Source organism: Entelurus aequoreus, linkage group LG14, assembly GCF_033978785.1.
Source record: "Entelurus aequoreus isolate RoL-2023_Sb linkage group LG14, RoL_Eaeq_v1.1, whole genome shotgun sequence".
NCBI classification, from domain to species: domain Eukaryota; kingdom Metazoa; phylum Chordata; class Actinopteri; order Syngnathiformes; family Syngnathidae; genus Entelurus; species Entelurus aequoreus.
The window spans coordinates 15641336-15666432 of NC_084744.1; the positions used below are offsets into that span (position 1 = coordinate 15641336).

The 25097-nt window shown below is 38.8% G+C and overlaps 2 protein-coding genes across 3 annotated transcripts in view; both read left to right on the top strand.

Annotated features, from left to right (window-relative positions):
• Positions 1 to 24541, top strand: part of dop1b (DOP1 leucine zipper like protein B) — a 58545-nt gene extending 34004 nt beyond the window's left edge. Inside the window, exons 18-38 of one of the 2 annotated variants that reach the window (XM_062069083.1) lie at positions 1382 to 1473; positions 3110 to 3300; positions 3392 to 4949; positions 5734 to 5833; positions 5923 to 6111; positions 8676 to 8798; positions 8882 to 9016; positions 9088 to 9143; positions 11931 to 12035; positions 12134 to 12200; positions 12277 to 12436; positions 12805 to 12887; positions 14625 to 14734; positions 14805 to 14954; positions 18764 to 18825; positions 18904 to 19032; positions 19113 to 19249; positions 19325 to 19380; positions 19462 to 19605; positions 23485 to 23617; positions 23696 to 24541. In XM_062069083.1, the coding sequence (XP_061925067.1) occupies positions 1382 to 1473; positions 3110 to 3300; positions 3392 to 4949; positions 5734 to 5833; positions 5923 to 6111; positions 8676 to 8798; positions 8882 to 9016; positions 9088 to 9143; positions 11931 to 12035; positions 12134 to 12200; positions 12277 to 12436; positions 12805 to 12887; positions 14625 to 14734; positions 14805 to 14954; positions 18764 to 18825; positions 18904 to 19032; positions 19113 to 19249; positions 19325 to 19380; positions 19462 to 19605; positions 23485 to 23617; positions 23696 to 23956 (4041 nt within the window). In that variant the 3' untranslated portion in view covers positions 23957 to 24541. Of the gene's footprint in view, positions 1 to 1381; positions 1474 to 3109; positions 3301 to 3391; positions 4950 to 5733; positions 5834 to 5922; positions 6112 to 8675; positions 8799 to 8881; positions 9017 to 9087; positions 9144 to 11930; positions 12036 to 12133; positions 12201 to 12276; positions 12437 to 12804; positions 12888 to 14624; positions 14735 to 14804; positions 14955 to 18763; positions 18826 to 18903; positions 19033 to 19112; positions 19250 to 19324; positions 19381 to 19461; positions 19606 to 23484; positions 23618 to 23695 lie in introns of those variants that run through there. The other variant, XM_062069084.1, reaches the window with a different exon arrangement.
• A 281-nt stretch (positions 24542 to 24822) lies between these two features.
• The window catches only part of morc3a (MORC family CW-type zinc finger 3a), a 51330-nt gene continuing 51055 nt past the window's right edge, over positions 24823 to 25097 (top strand). Inside the window, exon 1 of the mRNA XM_062069085.1 lies at positions 24823 to 24895. Within this exon, the coding sequence (XP_061925069.1) occupies positions 24857 to 24895 (39 nt within the window). The 5' untranslated portion in view covers positions 24823 to 24856. The remainder of the gene's footprint in view (positions 24896 to 25097) is intronic.

Consider the following 25097-nt stretch of genomic DNA (forward strand, 5'->3'; position numbering starts at 1 on the left):
TTCCATAGCAAACCTTCTGACAGACTAAGTTCAAACTATACGTTACAGTTTATTAGGAATGGCAACAGCGGAGGATGCATAAGCATGTACGAGTCAGTCTGCCCCACAACAAGAGGATCGGAAAAAAGAAGGAGCTCATTGACGACAGCGTCAGACTACAATGGTGAACTTGTGCAAAGCATTTTATTTAATTAATACCATCTATGGATAATCCGGTAATGTCATCGGTGTGAAAAACTTCACAGGTTTTACACATTTCAAAAGGCTCGTTTGGCGGAAGTATGAAGGAAGGCAAGATAAATTTATAAATATCTCCGCAATGCCTCCATGGTTGATTCCCGAGCACGGCCACCGCTGCTGCTCACTGCTCCCCTCACCTCCCAGGGGGTGGAACAAGGGGATGGGTCAAATGCAGAGAGTAATTTCACCACACCTAGTGTGTGCGTGACTATCAGTGGTACGTTAATTTTTTAAAACTTTATTTCAAATTTTCGGGATTTATGCAGATCCCAAATACACAACAGCACCAATAGGTGGGAAAAGTTGGTTTTCCATAATAATTTTTAAACAACAACAAAAACGACCATAAGCGAGTTTAGAATAATAAAACATATCAATCTAATCACTGTAGTATTGACCATATACTGATACTATATTTGGTATTGTTACTGTCCATATGTATCGCTCCGCCCACCCACCCGTTTACATTGAAGAGCTATAGCTTAGCGGTATGCTTGTTTTATATTTTATCCTCCCTTAGTGTGTAGTGAAGCATGTATAGCGATTCCTTACCATCCAGTGATAAAGATACTTGTCACAAAAGAAACATAGTGTAGGTAAGGACTGGTGACTCGCACTGTGAAGTGAAGTGAAGTGAATTATATTTATATAGCGCTTTTCTCTAGTGACTCAAAGCACTTTTACATAGTGAAACCCAATATCTAAGTTACATTTAAACCAGTGTGGGTGGCACTGGGAGCAGGTGGGTAAAGTGTCCTGCCCAAGGACACAACGGCAGTGACTAGGATGGCGGAAGCGGGGATCGAACCTGGAACCCTCGAGTTGCTGGCACGGCCACTCTACCAACCGAGCTATACCACCCCAATGTGGAGGGATGCTATATGTGAACGAGGGCGCTACAGTGTGTTGAGGACGTATTCGTTCTCTTGTCGCTTTCATATTTGTGGGACGCTGCTAGAATGTGTCATCAACGATCATTATCATGATATAACGAAAATTATTAAAAGCTTTGGCTAAATGTAGATCTTATATGGTCTATTTCATGCAACCCTACTATTGAACCACTAGTATTCATGTTTATTTTTAACTTCTGCTAAATAATAAGCTAAACATTTGTAAATTGTGTCTTTTTCCAACCCAGGCTGTTAGGTTTGAAGCCCTACACCGCTTCACAACCCTCTGGCACCTGACCCGTGAGGTCCACGCAAACAGAAACAGTCGCTCCTTTGACAGGTTAGTGCATACAGTATGTTAACGCTATCAAAACAGATGAATGACTGCTACAGAATTTCAGACAAATGTCATTGTCCAATTTGAATAATCGGCCATGACACAAGTGTGGGAGAGACAAAAAGTGAGCAAAAAACATGAAAAGCACAAATGGTATCAAAATCTCATGGTACAATGTCACAATATTAAGGCCACAGTACAATATTATTGTGGTATATGTCCCCCAAAAATAAAAAAAAATACTTAAAAATGCCATATAACGAAGTGGCAGAAATGTTTAGGATAAACACACTTACTGTAATTGAACACAAACATAATGCTAGAATGTTCTAATCATATTTATTACTACAAACAAGTACATATTTACTGTATGTATATATATGTATACATGTATATATATATGTATATCTTTATATATATATGTATATATGCATATATACATATATATTTACACATATATATTTATTTATATATAAATATATGTATACATATATACATATATGTGGATATTTTTATGTATATATTATGTATGTGATTGTGTATATATGTATATATATATATATGTATAAGTATATATGTATATAAGTATGTGTATATCTGTATGTATAAGTATATGTGTATATAAGTATGTGTATATATGTATGTATGTATGTGTATATATATATTTTTATATGTATATATATATATGTGTGTATATATATGTACATATATGTATATGTATGTATATATATATATGTGTGTGTATATATGTACATATATGTATATGTATGTATATATGTTTATGTATGTATACGTATATACTGTATACACTTATGCATATATAAATACATATATATACACACACATATAGCAATTATTTTATATATATATATATATATATATATATATATATATATATATATATATATATATATATATATATATATATATATATATATATATATATATATATATATATATATATAAAAATGTGCTATAAATATATGGCAAACAATTTGCTAAGTTGATCACACCGATACCTCTTGTGATGTATTTGTATTATCTGGCAGACCAGGTGCGTATGTGCTGTGTATAGAAGCTGAGTTAAAATTAATTAGACTGTACAGAGTTCTAAAGACAAGCTACATTCACACCGTCCAATTATTTGCTCTCAAGCAAAGGCGAATAGGTAGCGCCTAATCTATTTGTGGTGGTGCAAATTTACTTGTGGCGGGCAGCCACAAATAGGTACTTAGACTTAGACAAACTTTAATGATCCACAAGGGAAATTGTTCCATACATCTGTATATTATAAACAACAAAACAGCAAGTGTAACACACATGAGTTTAAAGCGCACGCAGAGGTAGACCATTCATGAGACTTCATATGAAAAAGAGGATGCCTACAGCCACAGTTGATGCCAATGTTTTTTTGACCTGACATTAATTCAGAGTCCCGGCAGTTATTTGCTTTTGCAGACCAGTGACTAAGCGTGATTTAACAGGTAATTAAGTAAGACGTTTAATTGAGCTTCTACGATCCTTATTTTGTTCAATATACTTAAGTATTTAATTTTTAGGAAGCCAACCAAGTATATGCAACCCCTGAATTGTTGTCTGACATTTATTATATTTTTCCCCTTTCATTTAAATCACACAGATCTTTGTGTGTTGTGGTGGAGAGTCTTAGCTGCACAAACGGCTCAATAAGTGCGGCAGCTCAGTGCTGGCTAGTCCGAGCTCTGTCCCTCAACGACGTGACCCGGATCCTGGAGCCCATCCTGCTCTTGCTGCTTCACCCATCTACTCAGCGCTGCTCCATTCAGACCATCAAACAAAATCTCACTGCTGGTTCGTTTACTTTCCAGTATCCTTTTATTTTATTGTTCATTGGCCTTTATCTGATTTCTGTTATGTAATAATGTTTTTTATGGTTTTAAAGGCAACCTAAAAGTTCGAAGCAACAGAAGCCGGTGGTCCGCCAAGGCGTCTGGGACATTAGTGGATGGCATGGCTATTGAGGTCAACACCTTGAATGTCCACGACATTGTGGACCGGGAATCACTGTGGCTCCAATTAGACAGTGGTCCAGAGGTGCCCAGCCTAGGGGACGCTTTGGTGCTATCCAGGAGTGACAGTGAGGAGACGGAGGAGGAGGATGGAGAGGAAGAGGAAGAAGAGGCCACCAAGAGCGAGAACACTGAATCAGCTGACACCAGCGGTGCCCAAGTATCTACAGAGAACTCCGGCTCTGGCACTGATGAAGCAGGAATGGTGAACGGCCTGCATAGGGTGGAGTCCGAGCGAACGCAGGCATCCGATTCGCTGTCGAGTGAGGACGACGAAGACCTCGAGCTGGAGGCCATGGCCAGATCTCGTCTGTTAAAGCAGGAGCGTGAAAAGAAAGAGGCCATCGAATCACTCTTCCATCATGTGCTTCTTTATCATGGGGCGGGAGGCTGGCGCCATTTGCTCCAAGGCTTGGCACTGCTTGACAGCCTGCTGAGGAGCAGCGCCGAGTGCCCTCTAGTGGAGGCACTCTCATCCACGTCCCTGGACACCAGCTCAGCTTCCCATTTAAACCTGGTATCCAACCTCCTGCAGCGCCACCATCAGGCTCAGGATGGCAAGAGCTTCCACGGCTCTTTGCTTTCCCCTTCGTCCTCCTCCTCCGTGCCCCCATCTCTTCTCATTGAGCTGCTGATGAACTTGTGCCTGCGATTTCTCTGCTCTCATTACCCTTCTTACCTGAGCCTCGGCCCGCTTGATTTGCAGGGAAACAGGGAGGTTCAGGTGAAGAGCGTGGAAGTGTTGACGCGCATGGTGAACCAGCTTACCTGTATGGCACAAAGGCAGGAGGGAAGCCTGGAACACATCCGCAAACTCCTGGCGGCATGTAAAGTTCAGCAGTATGCTCTTCTTACACTCTCAGCCTCCATGTATATAAGCCAAAGGGGAACAGACAAGGGAACATCCAAGGTTCTGCAGCTGATGGGTGAAGAAGGCGGCCTGTCAGAGGAGAGTCTTGTCAATGTTGGAAAGGGAGAGGGACAGGAGCAATATCCCTTGCAGATGGAATTACTGAAACTCCTCCAGGCTCTCATAGTCTTGGAATACCACGTTTGGCCCAGCGGGGCTGCGGCTGCGACAGCATCAGGCGGCACGTCCGGTCAGCCTGCGGAATCCCCGACTGGCAGCAACGCACTGACCCGGGGGTGGCACACCACAGTCGTGTTCCAGCAGTCCATCAAGGCGGCCCAGTATGTCCAAAGCCACAACATCACCGCTCAAGGAATGTTTGTTTCTGCCGCTGCCAGAGCTCTGCAGCCACAGTACGGCTACGTCATGCACCCCCACTGGGTGTCGCTGCTGTGCTCTTCTTTGCCATACTTGGGGCGCTCATTGGGCATCATTGTAGCTCCTCTAATAAATCAGATTTGTAGGAACTTGGATGAACTGGTTAAGCTCTATGAACATGACGGAGGAAAGGCAAATCAGAGGTAAACACATACTACGTGCACACACTTACATACACATATGGAGAATATCATTATACAGTAAAGGTAAAGGAACGAACATCTCACCATATGTTTTATAATAATAAATAATCTTCCAATCATCCATCAATCCATCTTCTTCCGCTTATCCGAGGTAGGGTCGCAGGGGTAGCAGCCTAGGCAGAGAAGCTCAGACTTCCCTCTCCCTAGCCACTTTGTCTGGCTCCTCAAGGGGGATCCTGAGGCATTCCTAGGCCAGTTAGGAGACATAATCTCCCCAACATGTCTTGGGTTTTAATAAATAATCTTGAATGAGGTTTAATATATATAGTTACTCCTCCAAAGTTAAGCATAATCAGCTGTTTCACTTCCAAATCATTCTAATTCTAAACAAAAATAATAAATACATACTGTATACATTATGTATAAATAAATATAGACAAATTAAATGATGTAATCTATGTTATATGTGTACATATAGAAAGAGTAACCGTGTCAAAAATGTGTTTTCTACATTCCTATATCTCATATAAAGTTAACCACTGTGTATTAAAACTAAAAATAAAGTGAAATAAAACTAAAAAGTTTGAAGATGCCTGACAGACGCAATGGGCAAACAGAAACATGTTTGCATAGGAATTTAACACCTTGTTTTTGTTTGACTTTTGAGGCGTGTGTTTTTCAGAAACGTTTTACCTGGGAATTGTGCAGCTTTGGAGTTCCACTGTGTGTGTATTTAATAGTGTTTGTATTACATTTTTAAGGATTTCTGTTTTTGCTTTGTTAGCGCAACTGGTCGGAGGGAAAACATTGCACCGGACTACCCGCTTACCCTTCTAGATGGCATGACCACCATCACACACTACTGTCTACTAGAGAACAAGAGAGTGAGAACCACACACTAAGAAGAAGATATTTCCAGTACTGTTTGTTGAATAAATGTAACTTTTATTCCTCCACCTGTCTGTATTTACAGTCCATGGTAGCCTGCGACTCCGTCGACGTCCGCAACGCACGTAGCGCTGTGATTGAGGCGCTGCCGCACATGCTCAGTAGCATGGCGTTGCTATGGGGCATAGTTATGAAGGAAGAGTTCCACAAGCGAGCACCTGACACTGCACAAAGTAGCAAGCACAGTTGTTCTGTCTTCTTTAAAAGCACCAAGGTGTGTTGTTGCTTCTACGTTCAATACGTACAGTATGTCTTCTCACACTTCAGCATCTTAGATCTACTACTACATTTTCTACTGTAGAAATGAAATTTGGCCTCCTTGATGTGTTTTTGGCCTCCTTGTTTTGGAAAATGGTCTAAATTCGGGCTCAGTATGTCACAGTTTTATTCAGACAGCCACTTGAACAAAATAACCTGGGAGGACTTGGCCCCTTAAAAGGGGGAGCCCAAACACCATTCACTTGTGTTGCTAGCTGTTTAGACTATAATGGCTGTGTTTTGGGTGTTCTGTGCCTAGTAATCTATATATTACACTGACTACTCTAAAGTATATGCAAGTTCCATTTCTATAGTGTTGTCCCTTTAAGAAACATGCAGAATGCGTACAATTATGCACCAATGAGGGTGGATTTTCCATTTCTTCTACCACTTATTTTTGTGTGTTGTTACTGTCACAAGCAAAACAGAGCCGCCTTTAATGCTTTTGGATGGGGTTGGATGGCACGGCAGCACCCGCTGCTGGTTTAGAAGAGCATTACGTGTTTTCATGTTAGTCTCTAAAAGTGTCCAATAAGATTAGAACAATATATGCTATATATGCCATATATATTTGCTATATATATATGGATTTTATATATAAGAATGTCCTAAAAAAATGTATACACAACTTAAATAATTTCAAATTAGTTGTTTATTATTATTGTATACTTTTCAAATTCCATCCATTCATCCATTTTCTACCGCTTATCCCTTTCGGGTTCGCGGGGGGTGCTGGAGCCTATCTCAAATTGCAAAAGTATTTACAAACACGGACAGATGATTTTGAAATCCTACCTCACGACAAACTTGCCATATAGACTTTCTTGGACTTCGCTGAAACGTTTCCAGTACTCTTTCTTCTTTTATGGGGCTTGTGGTCTTCCGCAACGCTTCTTGCGGACGTTCTGAACAGTTCCATCAGCTTCAAATGTATCTGTAATTCGAGTGATGTTAACTTGCGTTGGTGGTTCTTTCTGAAAACCCCTCCGAAATTGTCTTTGAATTTCAACTGCATTTTCATACTTCCAGTAGCATTTTAGAATTTATTTCCTTTCTTCAAATTTAGTCTGGCTGCCATCATTGAGTTGAATATGTTTCATCTGCAAAAAACCCCAAAAACAAAACAGTTATTTATCAGCTGCTAAAGAGTACACATTTTATGGGACACCCTGTGTATGTGTGTGTGTATATATATATATATATATATATATATATATATATATATATATATATATATATATATATATATATATATATATATATATATATATATATATATATATATATATATATATATATATATATATATATATATATATATACATATATATATATATATGTATATATATATATATATGTATATATATGTATATATATATATATATATATATATATATATATATATATATATGTATATATATATATATATATATGTATATATATATATATATATATGTATATATATATATATGTATATATATGTATATATATATTTATATATATATATATATATATACATATATATATATATATATATATATATATATATATATATATATATATATATGTATATATATATGTATATATATATGTATATATATATGTATATATATATGTATATATATATATATATGTATATATATATATATGTATATATATATGTATATATATATTTATATATATATATATATATACATATATATATATATATATATACATATATATATACATATATATATATATGTATATATATATTTATATATATATATATATACATATATATATATATATATACATATATATATACATATATATATATATATACATATATATATACATATATATATATATATATATATATATATATGTATATATATATATATGTATATATATATATATGTATATATATATCTATATATATATATATGTATATATCTATATATATATATATATGTATATATATATATATATATGTATATATATATATATATATTTATATATATATATATATATGTATGTATGTATGTATATAGATAATATATATATATATATATGTATGTATGTATGTATATACCTGTATAACACATTTGCTAAGTTGATAACGCCGATCCCTCTTACTATGTATTCATATTCTCTGGCTGACCAGGTGCGTAGGCAACGTTTTTTAGAAGCTGAGCTAAGATGAAATAGACTGTACAGAGTTCTAAAGACAAGCTACTGGTACATTTACAGAGCGTCCACTTATTTGTTATCCATCAAGGACGTATAGTTAGCACTAAATCTATTTGTGGCGGTGCAGATTTATATGTGATGGGCAGCCACAAATAGATACATTATTAACAACAAAACTGCAAGTGTAACACACATCTTTCACACCAACAGTTTGGCTAACACTTTAAAGCGCATAATAAACATGCTTGCTGAAATGTGAGGAGTTTACTTTTGATGAGATACTGCCTGCGTACAAATATGCACCGATAAGAGCGTATTTCTTTCATAATTGCGGTATGCTTTTTAAAGATTCTACGCCAGCGGATATTACAGTTCCTGGTTCCTCTCACTGGCCAGTATGGCGTTCCACTCATGGCTTCACTTGGAGCAGCGTGGAGCAGCCGGAAGAGTAAAAGGAGGCACACTAACAATGTAAGTACTGTATTTTTAACAACACAGAATTTGAATGATTAAGAGCCCCTTTTTAACACGACACATTACTGTCTGTACTTCAGGTTTTACCTGTGGCGAGTGAGTCTCGTCTTACTATAGTGGATCTGGTAAAATCTTTGAACACCTTGCACACAGACACCATCCTACAGTTGGTCAAAGAGGTGGTAAAAAAGCCTCATCAGCTTAAAGGAGATCAGGTACGATACAATTAATTGGATGTTCAGAAGTTGTGGAGTCACAAATCTTCTTTCTGTCTCCTCTTAATTAGAAGTCAACTCTGGTGGACATTCCAATGTTGCAGTTCACTTATTTTTATATCAAGAGGTAAGTAGCACTTCAAGTTCTTCCAAAGTATTTCTACAATTATTTTTTAAGAATTGTAATTATAATTATATTTTATATATCATTTTACAGACATACATAATGTCAAGCCTGAAATTCATCACAACCCCCAAGTTTTAAGATATTTTTATTAGAAAAGCCGATAAATGCTTTAAAATGTAATATCGGAAATTATCGGTATCTGTTTCAAAAAGTAAAATTTATGACTTTTTAAAACGCCGCTGTACGGAGTGGTACACGGACGTAGGGAGGAGCACAGAGCGCCAATAAACCTTAAAGGTTCTGCCTTTGCGTGCCGGCCCAATCACATAATATCTACGGCTTTTCACACACACAAGTGAATGCAAAGCATACTTGGTCAACAGCCATACAGGTCACACTGAGGGTGGCCGTATAAACAACTTTAATACTGTTACAAATATGCGCCACACTGTAAACCCACACCAAACAAGAATGACAAACACATTTCGGGAGAACATCCGCACCATAACACAACATGAACACAACAGTACAAATACCCAGAACCCCTTGCAGCACTAACTCTTCCGGGACGCTACAATATACACCCCCCCTACCCACCCCACCTCAACCCCGCCCACCTTAACCTCCTCATGCTCTCTCAGGGAGAGCATGTCCCAAATTCCAAGCTGCTGTTTTGAGGCATGTTAAAAAAAATAATGCAATTTGTGACTTCAATAATAAATATGGCAGTGCCATGTTGGCATTTTTTTCCATAACTTGAATAGATTTGTTTTGGAAAACCTTGTTACATTGTTTAATGCATCCAGCGGTGCATCACAACAAAATTAGGCATAATAATGTGTTAATTCCACAACTGTATATATCGGTATCGGTTGATATCGGTAATTAAGAGTTGGACAATATTGGAATATCGGATATCGGCAAAAAAGCCATTATCGGACATCTCTAATTTTTATACAAGGAGAAAGCTTTTTCTTTAATGCAAATTGTTTAAGAGACAAAAATATTTATCTGTTTTTCTTTACATTGGAACAAAAACATTAAGTCTACATTTGCCAGGGGTATGAATAATGTTGGGCTTGACTGTATATGATAAAACATATATCTACAGTGCTACCCCAATTTAAGAGTTGTCTCTCGACTTATTGTTATGCCTTAAGTTGCGAGCAAAAACTTGAGTTACAAACATCCCCACGATTACTTGGTGTAGCAAATGTTCCGCCGAAACTATCTGGTCTTGCTCGCTGGCATTAGCTTACAGATAGCGAGCGACATAACATTGTTTTCCAGCCATGAGATGGGAGGATGTGTTAGTGAAGGACAGTGCTGAGAAGGAGACGTGGAATATTAGAAGTCATTAAATTAAAGAAAGAAATCATCAAAAACATGACCGATTGTGTTGCCAACGTGGCGAAGCAATTTGAGCGTATTACTGCTAGTCTGCACCATACTGAAGCAGAATGAGTCTAACGCCAGCCAAGAGTGTTAAAATAATATAACTCAACAGTCGACATTTATCCTTTAAAATATGTAAACGCTGCTGATGGTGTGTTTGATGGAGAATGCATAGAAATCCACTCACCAAGGTAATAGCTGTACATCAGTGGTTTTCAAACTTTTTTCACCAAGTACCACCTCAGAAAAACTTTGACTCTCCAAGTACCACCATAATGACCAACATTAAAACACAGTAGGATAGTAAGCCTAAGTATTCATTAAACACAAGGCAGAGGTTTTATTTAACGAGCACATTTAATATTTTTGGCCACTATATCATCACACCTAGTTTGAACAGTAACACTGTCTTTGAATATAGGAAAATAAATACCACTAGATGGAGCCTGTGTACTACTAGTGGTCCACGTGCCACAGTTTGATATCACTGCTGTACCTTATCATTACATTACTTCATAAAACTACTGTAGTTGTTTGTAATACATTATATTGTATTGTTTTATACAATATTTCATATCTAAAAGTTTGTTTGTATTTTTAAAATGCATGTTACATGTTAAAATTGGGACAATTTGGGGGGGCAAGCACCAATTCAATTAATTTTAAAGGGCAATGTTGATTTTAGAAGTTGAGGTACTACTGTATGTCTATGAATGTTCTTGTTCATCCAGGTCATCTCAGGGCATTCAATCAATCGCAACTGGACTGTTTGGTTTGTCTTAGCAGTTGTTTAGCCTCTCATCCGAGTAGGCTTCATCAGTTCATGCTCGTAGATTTAGATTGGTCAGATCTAGTCTAGGAGCTGGTGCCGAAACCCCAAATATTACTACTGTATATAACTATACAGTTAATGAATGTTGCGACCAAATTTCCTGGTGGTTGCTGAGAGGTGGAGATGGGTTTCGAGTTTGAATGACGCGTTCGACTCTGGAGTGCATTTGAGTTGGATTTAATAAGACTTGTTCCCTTTCATTACGCAATGGGATTATACCTTTTTGTGGCATAATGTAGAGCTGAATGAGGTAAACAAAGCGATATTGCTTATGATAAAGTGTATTGGCACTTAATAAAGCAGTAAAAAAAATATTGCATCCGAAACCCGTCCTCTGTCCTTCTTCCTGTATTAGCAGGTGCCTGTAATGTAATAACCCATTTTTTGTCGTACTGAGCAGCCAGGACAGAGATTTGTGTACACATTAGGTTTTATTTACGGTTTACGGTTATCAGTACACATTTTCGCTTTATAATTGCTAGTACTTTTATTTGGTAGCATCACAAAAAAGCTAAAGGAAAAAGCAATAAAAGCTAATCCCTCACCTTTTATATTTGTAGCGTTAGCGCTCAAGTCTTGCAGGAAAACATCGCCCCTCTCCTCAGTCTTCTACGGGAGTCTGTCCAACTGAACCTGGCTCCACCTGGTCACTTCTTACTGCTGGGGTTTGTGCAGATAATAACTCACATATTTTAAAGAGTTTTATTCAAAATGGCTTCTTTTTGTTTTGTTCAGTTGGCTGACTTGAATTTGTAACCTGCAGGATCTTAAATGATGTTGTGAACCGACTCCCCAACCTGGACAATAAGAAGGATAGCCGAGACCTGCAGGTATGAAAATGCAGCATTTACTTTGGGTTGTAAGTCATAAAGCGACTTAATAACAGCGTTGTCTGCGTGCTGTCAGGAGGTGACTCAGCGCATCCTGGAGGCCGTGGGCGGAATCGCGGGGTCATCTCTCGAGCAGACCAGTTGGCTTAGCCGCAGCCTGGAGGTAAAAGTCCAGCCGCAGGTTTGCCCCGAAGCAGACGAGCCTGATGACGCGGATTTGGACGGCGATCATTTCGGTGATTTATGAGTCGTATTTCTGCCAGGTTTTAAAACGCAAACACATGTGGAACAAAGTTGGCGAATGAACCGAATGAACAGTTACTGCACTGATGAAAAAATATGACTTTTTAGTTGGGGTTTGGAGCAAAGTTACATATTTTATTGGTTTGATTTTATGTCTTGCACTTGCTTAACTAAACTGGAATTTGGACTTCACTATGCCTCCAAGTTGTAATGCCTTTGCCAACATTCTTTCATTTAGTCGTCACTCTGTACAAACCAAAGAACTTGTATTATTTTGCACAATAGCGTCATTCCAACGTAGGGCAGCCTTCAACTGCTTTGTAAAGAGAAACAGACAAACTCATTTTCTTCCTCTTGGCAGAGTCCGTGGCTCAAGCCAGCACAATGGTTTCATCCTCGGCTCCCTCAGCGTACAGCGTGCAGGCCCTTGTACTCCTGGCTGAGGTGCGTTTGTTGACCACACAAAAGTCCGAACTACATCTCTCACATTTTCACAAGCATTTGTATCCTCAAGGTACACTAGTATAGAAATTTAACTGTGAAAATACTTTACAGTAGGGATGTGCCAATCGATCGGCCGATTTTCGTGAAAAAGTGCGTGTGCTGATTAATGCCCTTTAATACCGATCCCCTCCGACTGACACTGAATTTATTTTTAGTCCCCTGGCTGACTAGCGACTAACAGCTAATTGTGTGCCTCCATACACAGTGTGAAGCCTCTTCCCCAAGCTAAAAATAAACCCTCGACTACGACAAATAAACTGCATTTCTTATTATCTTAAGTATCATTATTAGTCATACCAAAGACTATAAAAATGGGACCCATTGCCTCCCTGCTTGGCACTTAGCATCAATTATTTTTATTATTGTTGATTTTTTGTTTTTATTCTTATTGTAATATTTTCTATTTTGTTTCTTTTATACCCTCATTATTTACTTTTTTTCGATCTCAATTCTGTACACTGCTTCTGGAATTTTAATTTTCCTGAGGGAACTCTCCTAAAGGAATCAACAAAGTACTATCTATCCATCTATCTATCTATCTATCTATCTATCTATCTATCTATCTATCTATCTATCTATCTATCTATCTATCTATCTATCTATCTATCTATCTATCTATCTATCTATCTATCTATCTATCTATCTATCTATCTATCTATCTATCTATCTATCTATCAAAGGTTGGAATTGGGGGTTAAATCACAAAATGATTTAACCCCCAATTGATGATTCCCAAGCGCGGCCACCGCTGCTGCTCACTGCTCCCCTCACCTCCCAGGGGGTGGAACAAGGGGATGGGTCAAATGCAGAGGGTAATTTCACCACACCTAGTGTGTGTGTGACTATCAGTTGTACTTTAACTTTTATTATCACATACCAGTATCACTGGAGGACGAGACTAAACATGTTACACACCGAGCGCAAGCCAGGAGCAGGCAAGTTAATAGCTAAGCTCACCGCTAATCTAGTTTGAAACAACACCAAGAAATAAGTGCTTCATGTTTCAGAGGTGTAAAAGGAAGCAGGTCATAACATAAAGTAAGCAGTTATTAACAAGTAGATAAATAAGAGTCTAGAGAGAGGATAACGTAACAACAACAACTGTTGGTGTGTCAGCATTGTCACTGCCAGAATAAACGACACATAAGAGGAGGGCGGATTGATCCATAAATCGGTGGTGTCGATACCAAGAGTAGTATCGATATATGATAGATACTAGAGTGACCAAGCTGATATTTTTATTTTCTCAAAATCATTTTGTTTTTGTTAATATTTACAAATTCAGGGAATAACACCCTGGACACAAGACGACTCTGAAGTTGAAAACCAAAGGATTTAAATAATTATTAGACAGTAGTTGTTTCTTTTGTTTAGTTACTGTGTACTATTGACATTGTTTTTATCGAATTGTAATAAGGAACTACTTTATGAAGTGGGTTGATATTGTTATATTGTCAATAACAGTCACCATAAATACAATTTAAAACATTAATACATGTGATCGGTATTGATATCGGCTGATCTCACTCATAGATGATCGATGTACCGCTTTGCTCACGTGTATTGTGTTGACCCTTTTTCAGTACATGTAGTATTGTGCCCTGAGAAGGAAATGGCTGCTGAAACATGCAGGGTTTCCTACAAACTATATTACAAATGTACAATTTCTGTGTGTAGATCTTGGCACCACTTCTTGACATGGTATACCGGAGTGACGAGAAGGAGAAAGCAGTTCCGCTCATTTCCCGTCTCATGTACTATGTGTTCCCCTACTTAAAGAATCACAGGTAGCTATTGTGGCCACGCAAACACATCAAGGGTCTGACTTTGTAATGAAGTGCTCCTCTGTCTTTGTAGTGCCTACAACATGCCTAGCTTTGAGGCTGGTGCCCAGCTACTGAGCAGCCTGAGTGGTTATGCGTATACCAAGAGGGCCTGGAGGAAAGAAGTATTTGAGCTCTTCGTGGACCCCCTCTTCTTCACAATGGATGCCTCCTGTGCACCCAGGTTCGCATGTTGTTTGATGTATAATTCACATGCTGGCTCAGAGTGGTCCAAGCTGGAATCAGGAAAGTTAAGTGTTAAAAATAATGAGAGAGACTATTTACTAAAACAAGCATTCAAGGATACAAATGATGGAGGGTTAAATAGACACAAATATATAAACAAATACACCTTTAAATAATAATGCATAATTAATAAAATAATTAACTCTAGAAATAATTGCTGACACACAGGTTCATGAAATAATTAAATCATGAAATAAATAATTACATTGTAAAATAATTAAACAATGAATAAATAATTGAAATATTATTATTAATTAATGAATTTATGAAATAATTAAATGTGATTTTACATTGAATAAATTATTGTTACAGGTAATAACACTTGTATGAACAAAACCCAAAACCAGTGAAGTTGGCACGTTGTGTAAATCGTAAATAAAAACAGAATTCAATGATTTGCAAATCCTTTTCAACCTATAATCTATTAAATAGACTGCAAAGACAAGATATTTAACGTTCGAACTGGTAAACTTTGTTATTTTTTGCAAATATTTGCTCATTTGGAATTTGATGCCTGCAACATGTTTCAAAAAAGCTGGCACAAGTGGCATAAAAGACTGAGAAAGTTGAGGAATGCTCATTAAAACACTTATTTAGAACATCCCAGAGGTGAACAGGCTAATTGGGAACAGGTGGGTGCCATGATTGGGTATAAAAGCAGCTTCCAGGAAATGCTTAGTCATTCACAAACAAGGATGGGGCGAGGGTCACCACTTTGTGAACAAATACGTGAGCAAAATGTCAAACAGTTTGAAAACAACATTTCTCAATGAGCTATTGCAAGGAATTCAGGGATTTCACCATCTACAGTCCGTAATATCATCAAAAGGTTCAGAGAATCTGCAGCAGTGGCGTGCCGTCACTAGAGGCAGGGGAGGCACGGCCTCACCTGCCATCATGGAAAGAAAAAAAAAAGTAAAAAGAAAAAAATAATAATTAAATTGTTATGTGTATCCAGTGATTATACTAAAGTTATTTTCCATTTAACTTGACCAGTTTTAGATTATTTTTATTTTTATTTTCACATTTGCCGTTCAAATACTGAGAAGAGACGGTGCGGTGATCAGCAGCCAGTTGAGGCACGTCACTGATTTGTGCCTCAACATGGATTGTGCGCAATGACTCGGCTAACTGCTGGCCTGCTGTGCAGTGAGACCGTATTGCTATATGAATTATATTATACATTTCCATAGTTTAGTTAGCTGAGGTATATAATGTACAGTGTATTTTGTCAACAACTGTATGTGTGTACCGTATTTTTAGTGCTGAGCGATCATAAAACTCTGCTGCGAAGACACACTGTGTGAGGCTCGTCTCATAACCCCGCCTCCTGGTGCCAAGCACCTCCACCGCAGAATGCACCGCCCGACGGGAGCGCCGCGGCCACACCAACCAAAGCCCACAGCCAAACCCTCCACGTGCAAGACCGAATCCACCCAAAAAAAGTCTCTTAACAAGAAGCCAAAAAGTGCAAAAACAACAATGCTCGCGCTGCAGGAGCCGCGAACGACCGCAGGGACACAACATTAGGTACACCTGCACTGCAGGTTCATATGTTTGTAAATCTGACTGTGATGATGCAGTCGTGCCTCACCAGACATTAACCTCACCGCACGCCACTGATCTGCAGAAATCATTGCATGTAAACGGCAAGGCCGAAAACCAACATTGAATGCCCGTGACCTTCGATCCCTCAGGTGGTACTGCATCAAAATCCGACATCAGTGTGTAAAGGATATCACCACATGGGCTGAGGAACACTTCGGAAAACCACTGTCAGCAACTACAGTTTGTCATTACATCTGTAAGTGCAAGTTAAAACTCTACTATGCAAAGCGAAAGCCATTCATCAACAACACGCAGAAACGCCGCCGGCTTCGCTGGTCCCGAAATCATCTAAGATGGACTGATGCAAAGTGGAAAAGTGTTCTGTGGTCTGACGAGTCAACATTTTAAATAGTTTTTTGAAAAGAGGAAAAGAACCATCCAGAATTTTATAGGCGCAAAGTTCAAAAGCCAGCATCTGTGATGGTATGGGAGTGTATTAGTGCTCAAGGCATGGGTAACTTACACATCTGTGAAGGCACCATTAATGCTGAAAGGTACATACAGCTTTTGGAGCAACATATGTTGCCATCCAAGCAATGTCTTTTTCATGGACGCCCCTGCTTAATTCAGCAAGACAATGCCAAGCCAGATTCTGCACGTGTTACCACAGCGTGGCTTCATAATAAAAGAGTGCGGGTACTAGACTGGCCTGCCTGTAGTCCAGACCTGTCTCCCATTGAAAATGTATGGCGCAATATGAAGCGTAAAATACGATAACGGAGACCCTGGACTGTTGAACAATTTAAGCTGTAAATCAAGCAAGAATGGAAAATAATTCCACCTGAAAAACTTCAAAAATTGGTCTCCTCAGTTCCCAAACGTTTACTGAGTGTTGTTAAAAGGAAAGGCCATGTAACACAGTGGTAAAAATGCCCTGTGCCAACTTTTTGCAATGTGTTGCTGCCATTAAATTCTAAGTTAATGATTATTTGCAAAAAAAAAATTAAGTTTCTCAGTTCAAACATTAAATATCTTGTCTTTGCAGTCTCCTCAATTGAATATAAGTTGAAAATGATTTGCAAATCATTGTATTCTGTTTTTATTTACGATTTACACAACGTGCCAACTTCACTGGTTTTGGGTTTTGTATTTAATTCCAATTATAAATACTTAAATACTAAATGACACATTTGAGTAATATGAAGATGTATTTATTTATATTGTCCCATGCGACCATCCATAACAAATCGGTTAAAACCTGGTGGTATGACAAAAGATGAATTTTATCCATATTTAATCAAACTTGAATTGAATTTGATGCATGTTTTGTACTAAAACAAATTAATTGCAAATAAATTGTTCAATAATTTATATTTTGATTTAACATAATTAAAACATTAATTTGCTTGTCTTCCTGAAACATTTCCTACTACTACTGCTTAAAGGCCCAGCACTAACACCAGCGTGCCTTGTGTGACAATTAGAATGTCGGACATTATTTGCCATTATATTCTTTTCAGTGACTGAGGAAGGAGCTATGGATGTGTTTCATTAATTGAGGTTTTACATGCGCTTATTGAAGCAGAACGGGATTGCGGGGACCTACAGACAGCGTGGAGGGCGCCCCTGCATCTTCGTAGTCATTCATAAGGGCTGGTTGAAATAGTACATGGATCTATCTGTACAACATAATCTGTTGTGATTCTTCATGGGCTATTTGGAAAAATACACACTGCAACTGAAAAAAACCCAAATATATTTTTATAAATGTGTTTATTTCTTTTTTATTTAAAGAAGCACATACTAAAAAACATAATATGTAAACCTCATCAACCAAGACTAATTTTTGTCTGTAGCCCCTAGACAGGGTGGAGTACATGTACATTCAAGTAACAGTAACATTAACAAAAAAGAAGAAAGGCCAGGATGAAATAACACCCACATAGTTACCTTCACACTTGTTTAATCCAATATTGTAAACAAAACAGAACATACGAGGAGCCATGGTCTCATCTAGTGGCCTGTAGCACTGTAGTGTTGATATTTTATCCAGTTTTATGCTTAGACATGTTTAATCTAGGCCAAAAATAAGTAGACTATGCTTTTAAAGCGTGATTTGGCAAGGAACAACTATATTGATATGCAGTCTGTGGCTAATTAATTGATGGTACTCCATCTTGCCATGTGCTCTCTTTTTAGTTGGAAATCCATAATTGACCACCTGCTGACTCATGAAAAGACCATGTTTAAAGACCTCATGAGTGAGTACAACAACTTCCCAGGACGTGGTTGCTAGAATAAAATGACAATTGTATGAATGTCCCACTTGACTGTTGTAGGCATGCAGAGCAGCTCCTTGAAACTTTTTTCCAACATGGACCAGAAACCTATGCTCCTGAAGCGCCAGGCGTTTGCGATGTTCAGTGGAGAACTGGACCAATATCATCTTTATCTTCCCCTCATCCAAGGTGGGACATTGTCTTTTGCACACACTTAGGAGTGATACGTGTATTGGTAAAAAAAAAAGGTGATTTCTCCGTCCCACCAGAGCGTCTCACGGAAGCTTTACGGATGAATCCTAGCCCTGCTGTGTCTGCTCAGATGTTCCTGATGTTCCGTGTTCTCCTGCTGCGAATTTCATCTCAGCACTTGACATCTCTTTGGCCGATCATGGTCACAGAGCTGGTAAAAGCTTGCAAGATGTATATGGTTTTGCCAAACACACTCTTTGTCTAATCGGAAATTGTGTTTTTTTTTTAGATTCGCATATTTGCGCGTCTCGAGAAAGCTCTGCTGGAAGATAAAGATGTCTCTAAGTGAGCGCAACATTTTTTCCCTCCCCCGTGAATTTCCTGACAACGTGACACTCATACTTCTCTCTGTTTGTGTGCTCCTAGGCTGGCTAAAGTTGTACGTGGAGCCCTTGACAGAAACACTCCAGTTAATTTCTCTCAGGCAGAGTTGGATTTGTACCTGTCAGCTTGCAAGTTTCTGGACACCTCCTTGGCTTTTCCCCCAGAGAGGATACCACTCTTTCAGATGTAAGCAGTCACACATTTGGGCAAAAATAATGTCATTATTCTCACAAAAGAGAGTTAGCCGTCTCACATTTCACCATTTCTGGAGGTAATGACAACATACCGCCCCCCTGAGTTCAGTTCAAACATTTTTTGCAGTAACTTCCTAAAAACACTCGATTGCTCCTGTTGTATAGAGGAACTTGGTCCGCTGTAAACACATTGGCAGATCCCTGCAATAAAAATGTTAACCTTGCCAGCAAACGTAAAAAACAGAGGTCCAAACTTGTGATTTAGACAACGAAGGGCGGCGTTTGTCAAAGCTCCCACTTTAGGTCCTGCATTTTTTTTCCCCCGTAATGGGGTTAAAGATAGAGCTCAGATAGAGCCAGGAGTCTTTTGTTCAACTTATTTAGTTATACTAGTGGTGTTCTTCAAGGTTCCATTTTAGGTCCTCTCTTTTTCATCATTTGGGTTTAGAGATGTAACAATAGACGGTAATAATGATAACCGCGGTAAAACTCCTGACGGTATCACCAGTTTGTATTAAAACTAGAGATGTCCGATAATATCGGACTGCTGATATTATCGGCCGATAAATGCTTCGAAATGGAATATCGGAAATTATCGGTATTGGTTTCAAAAAGTAAAATTTATGACTTTTTAAAACGCCGCTGTACGGAGTGGTACACGGATGTAGGGAGAAGTACAGAGCAGTTGCGTCTCCCAGTCATACTTGCCAACCCTCCCGATTTTCCCGGGAGACTCCCGAATTTCAGTGCCCCTCCCGAAAATCTCCTGGGGCAACCATTCTCCCGAATTTCTCCCGATTTCCACCCAGCCAACAATATTGGGGCGTGCCTTAAAGGCACTGCCTTTGCGTGCCGGCCCAGTCACATAATATCTACAGCTTTTCACACACACAAGTGAATGCAATGCATACTTGGTCAACAGCCATACAGGTCACACTGAGGGTGACCGTATAAACAACTTTAACACTGTTACAAATATGCGCCACACTGTGAACCCACACCAAACAAGAATGACAAACACATTTCGGGAGAACATCCGCACCGTAACACAACATAAACACAACAGAACAAATACCCAGAACCCCTTGCAGCACTAACTCTTCCGGGACGCTACAATATACAGCCCCCGCTAACACCCCCCCCCCCACCACCACCTCAACCCCGCCCCCAACCCAGCCCACCTCAACCTCCTCATGCTCTCTCAGGGAGAGCTTGTCCCAAATTCCAAGCTGCTGTTTTGAGGCATGTTAAAAAAAATTATGCACTTTGTGACTTCAATAATAAATATGGCAGTGCCATGTTGGCATTTTTTTCCATAACTTGAGTTGATTTATTTTGGAAAACCTTGTTACATTGTTTAATGCATCCAGCGGGGCATCACAACAAAATTAGGCATAATAATGTGTTAGTTCCACGACTGTATATATCGGTATCGGTTGATATCAGAATCGGTAATTAAGAGTTGGACAATATCGGATATCGGCAAAAAAGCCATTATCGGACATCTCTACTCGAAACCCATCTCCAGCTCTCAGCAACCACCAGGAAATTTGGTCGCAACATTCATTAACTGTATATTTATATACAGTAGTAGCACCGGCTTGCTAGCTTAAATGATAACATGAAAACAAGAGACCTTAAACCTGGTAAACTTGACAGGTCTGCCTGGTTGACCACGCCTTTTTAGAACAGCTGATAGGCAACACGTCAAAGTGGTCAGGTGACCCTTCTGAAGAAGACTGCAGCTGAGAGTCGAAACAGGTCAGGTAAAAATTCCATCTAGTATACTGAAAATATTGTCTCACTAAAAGAAAATTTCAAAAGCATATAAAATGTTAACAATGTTACATCGCTATATGGGCTATTCAACTGGTGACCAGCGAGTTTAGTTAAAAAAAACTTGTGAGGGACTTAAATATTTTTGCAGAAGGTCCTTAAAACAGTAGAGCACTCCTGTAACTCTAACAAAAATAAATAGACCAAAATCAAATGTCTACTGTAGAGGACGCTGGTTCTCCGGCATATACAAAATAAGACTAATAGTGAAGGGAAAAGTCCGGATCCCCAGACTTCCTTAGCTTTCTGGAAATGTGGCCCCCAAGACAATTTAGTTGAGTATCCCTGCTATACTACAAATAACATAGAGTAATCCGTATACAGCCTGCATAGCTGCTGTGGTCTTTCCACATTATTTGATGTGGTCCCTCCGCTTTAATTTATGTGGTGCCGCTGTATTATTTCATGTGGTCCTGTCGCATTATTTTATGTGCTCCGCCACGTCATTTTATGTGGTCCACTGAATCATTCCATGTGGTCCGCCGCATCATTTATATTGGCCCGCTACGTAATTTCCCGCCACATTATTTTATGTGGTCCCGCCGCTTTTTTTTATGTGGTCCCTCCACTTTATGTTATGTGGTCCCGCCGCTTTATTTAATGTGGTCCCGCCACATTATTTTATGTGGTACCGCTGTATTATTTTATGTGGTCCTGTCGCATTATTTTATGTGGTACCGCTGTATTATTTTATGTGGTCCTGTCGCATTATTTTATGTGGTACCGCTGTATTATTTTATGTGGTCCTGTCGCATTATTTTATGTGGTCCGCCACGACATTTTATGTGGTCCAGCCACATTACTTAATGGTAAATGGGTTATACTTGTAAAGAGCTTTTCTACCTTCGAGGTACTCAAAACGCTTTGACACTATTTCCACATTCACCCATTCACACACACATTCACACACTGATGGTGGGAGCTGCCATGCAAGGCCCTAACCACGACCCATCAGGAGCAAGGGTGAAGTGTCTTGCTCAAGGACACAACGGACGTGACAAGGTTGGTAGAAGGTGGGCATTGAATCAGGAACCCTCAGGTTGCTGGCACGGCCACTCTCCCAACCGCGCCACGCCGTCCCCATAATGTGGTCCGCTGCATCATTTATATTAGCCCGCTAAGTATTTTCCTGCCGCATTATTTTATGTGGTCCTCCACATCATTTTATGTGGCCCGCCACATCATTTTATGTGACCTTCCACATCATTTTTTGTGGTCCTGTCGCGTCATTTATTGTGGTCCGTCGCATCATTTAAGTGGCCCGCCACGTCATTTCCTGACGCATTATTTTAGGTGGTCCACCGCATCATGTAAGGTGGCCCGCCACGTCATTTTATGTGGCCCTGCTGCATTATTTAATGTGGTCCGCCACATTATTTTATTAGGCTCGCCGCATTATTTAATGTGATCCGCCGTATCATTTTTTGTGACATGCTGCATAATTTTATGTGGCCCGCAATGTGATTTATATGGCCTGGAAAAAAGGTTGGAAATAATAAAAAACTTTCTGACTGAATGCGTGCATCTGATTGCATATGATGTTCACTTTAATATTATCTGATCCTGGAACAAGCAAAGCAAGTAATCCATTAATCGGTTAGTAAAAATTATAGTAATCCATAAAAGTTTCCTATTCAAATTGTGTAACTAGGCTATTGTACTGTACATTTATATTTATATATAGTCAGTTACATGTGGCTTTCTGAAGCCAGCAATAGATGTGATGTAGACCCTAACAAAAACTAGTTAGACACACCTGTTACCCCTGAAAGAACCACAGTTTATCAGTGCCGGCACCACTCATGCAGCCCCAGATCATAAATCACTTTTTTGACAATAATGGCTGTGTTCAGTCCTTTTGTAGTTGTCAAGCTTTAGACGTATTACTCTCAAGTATAGTCAAGTTTAATTGTTATTGTATTGTCCCATGAAAATATATTGTGTAATAAAAATAGTGAGGGGTAAAAATGCTGTACATCGCTTATGGATGTGGATTATATTCTTAGATATGGTCTATTTCTGATTCCATTTACAGGTATCGCTGGGCATTTGTCCCTGAGGTGGATGTGCGTCACTACAGCGGTCCAGAGAGTACACTGATAGAAGGACAACAGGAATGCAAGCCCCATGTTGTCCAGATACTAGAAGGAATACAACAACGTTATGGGGTAAGAAGAGATGACGAATATCCCATTTATTTATTTCAATTTACATGGGGACTTGCCATCTGTAAATTTGTTTTGCAGGCTTTAAACGGGCTTAGTGAGGAATCCACTACGGAGAACCTGGATTTCCCCCTTCTCACCCAGGGCTCCTTGTCCTCCATCACCCAGTTGCTGCCTTTTCTTTGCACCCTGTGCTGTTTTTTCCAGGCTCCATCCTCCTCCCACAGCCACCCACTGCCCCAAGTCCAGGTAGCAGACTACCCTGCAGGTGGTGCGGACGGCGTGTTAAAGAGGCTGGAGCACATCATTGAGGAAGAGTTCCTGGATGCCATGGAGAATTAGAATCAAGGAAATGAATGGAATTTAAAAAATTGGCACAACCGCTTTGTTGTTAACCATTTGATGCTGTGTATTTTCTTTAAACTGATCTGCACCTCAATTTATACGTGTATGTGCAAAGTGCGTTGAATATGGGGATGTGCATTAATCATGTCCAAATAACTGTATGTAAAAAGTGCAATTTGCATATTAGTATTTTTGGCAAATCACACTCGAAAGGTAAACAAGTGTTAAAATGCATACATTTTTTTAAATATTCAATTTATGTGTTCTTGAATGCAAATGAGCAAATCCAGCAGTTTTCTTCAACATTTCGTGTTCTAATGATTGACCACAAGAATGTTATGACTGTTTGTCTTAAGGAATCTTTTCTTGATTGTTATTGTCTAAAACTCAATGGACCTCACAGTCAAGCTTAGTTTATTGTTGTTGTTTACATGCCAGTTGGATGTTAAGGGAAGTGTGTTAAAAAATATACTAGTCCCTGCTTACCCCCTACCAGTTTGGAATGTTTACGTTTTCTTTCAATTATTCTTCATGTCAAAGGTTTTGATTAACATGAAGGTTAAATAAAGTGGTTTCGTTGTTTCCCCCTCGCCTTAGTTGAAAGGTTTCGTTTACAAGCTTTGTTTGTATTTACTTTTTTATCATCTATGCCGCGAACATTCGTACTATGACAGTAACGCAAACCGGAGGTGACGCACATTTCCAAAACAAAACAAGTAGACTTACGATTAGTATTTAACTTCAATTTATATTTCCTATTACTTATATCTCACGGCAAAATATGATTATTTTAGATATTTTTGCTGAAATTAGTTAAAACATGGACCTGAACTGCTGAATACAAAAATATATACGTCATATAAACAGGTTGACGACGTCACTTCCGCCTATACAATAATGGCGGCTCATCCAGACCGTGGAGTGCCGCTAAGTACTGTAAGTTCACTTGTCTATTACTGCATCTACAACACTTTTTTGAAACTCGTTATGTTTTGTCATGAATTGTGTGTCATTTCGAAATGCTGAGCGTTACACCGCCAGTGAGACATCAGAATTGTATTATTCCGATGTGCTATATTCGCTATTTCTGGTCTCGCGCTGAAAAAACCAATGAATACAATTACCTGGGTTTATTACT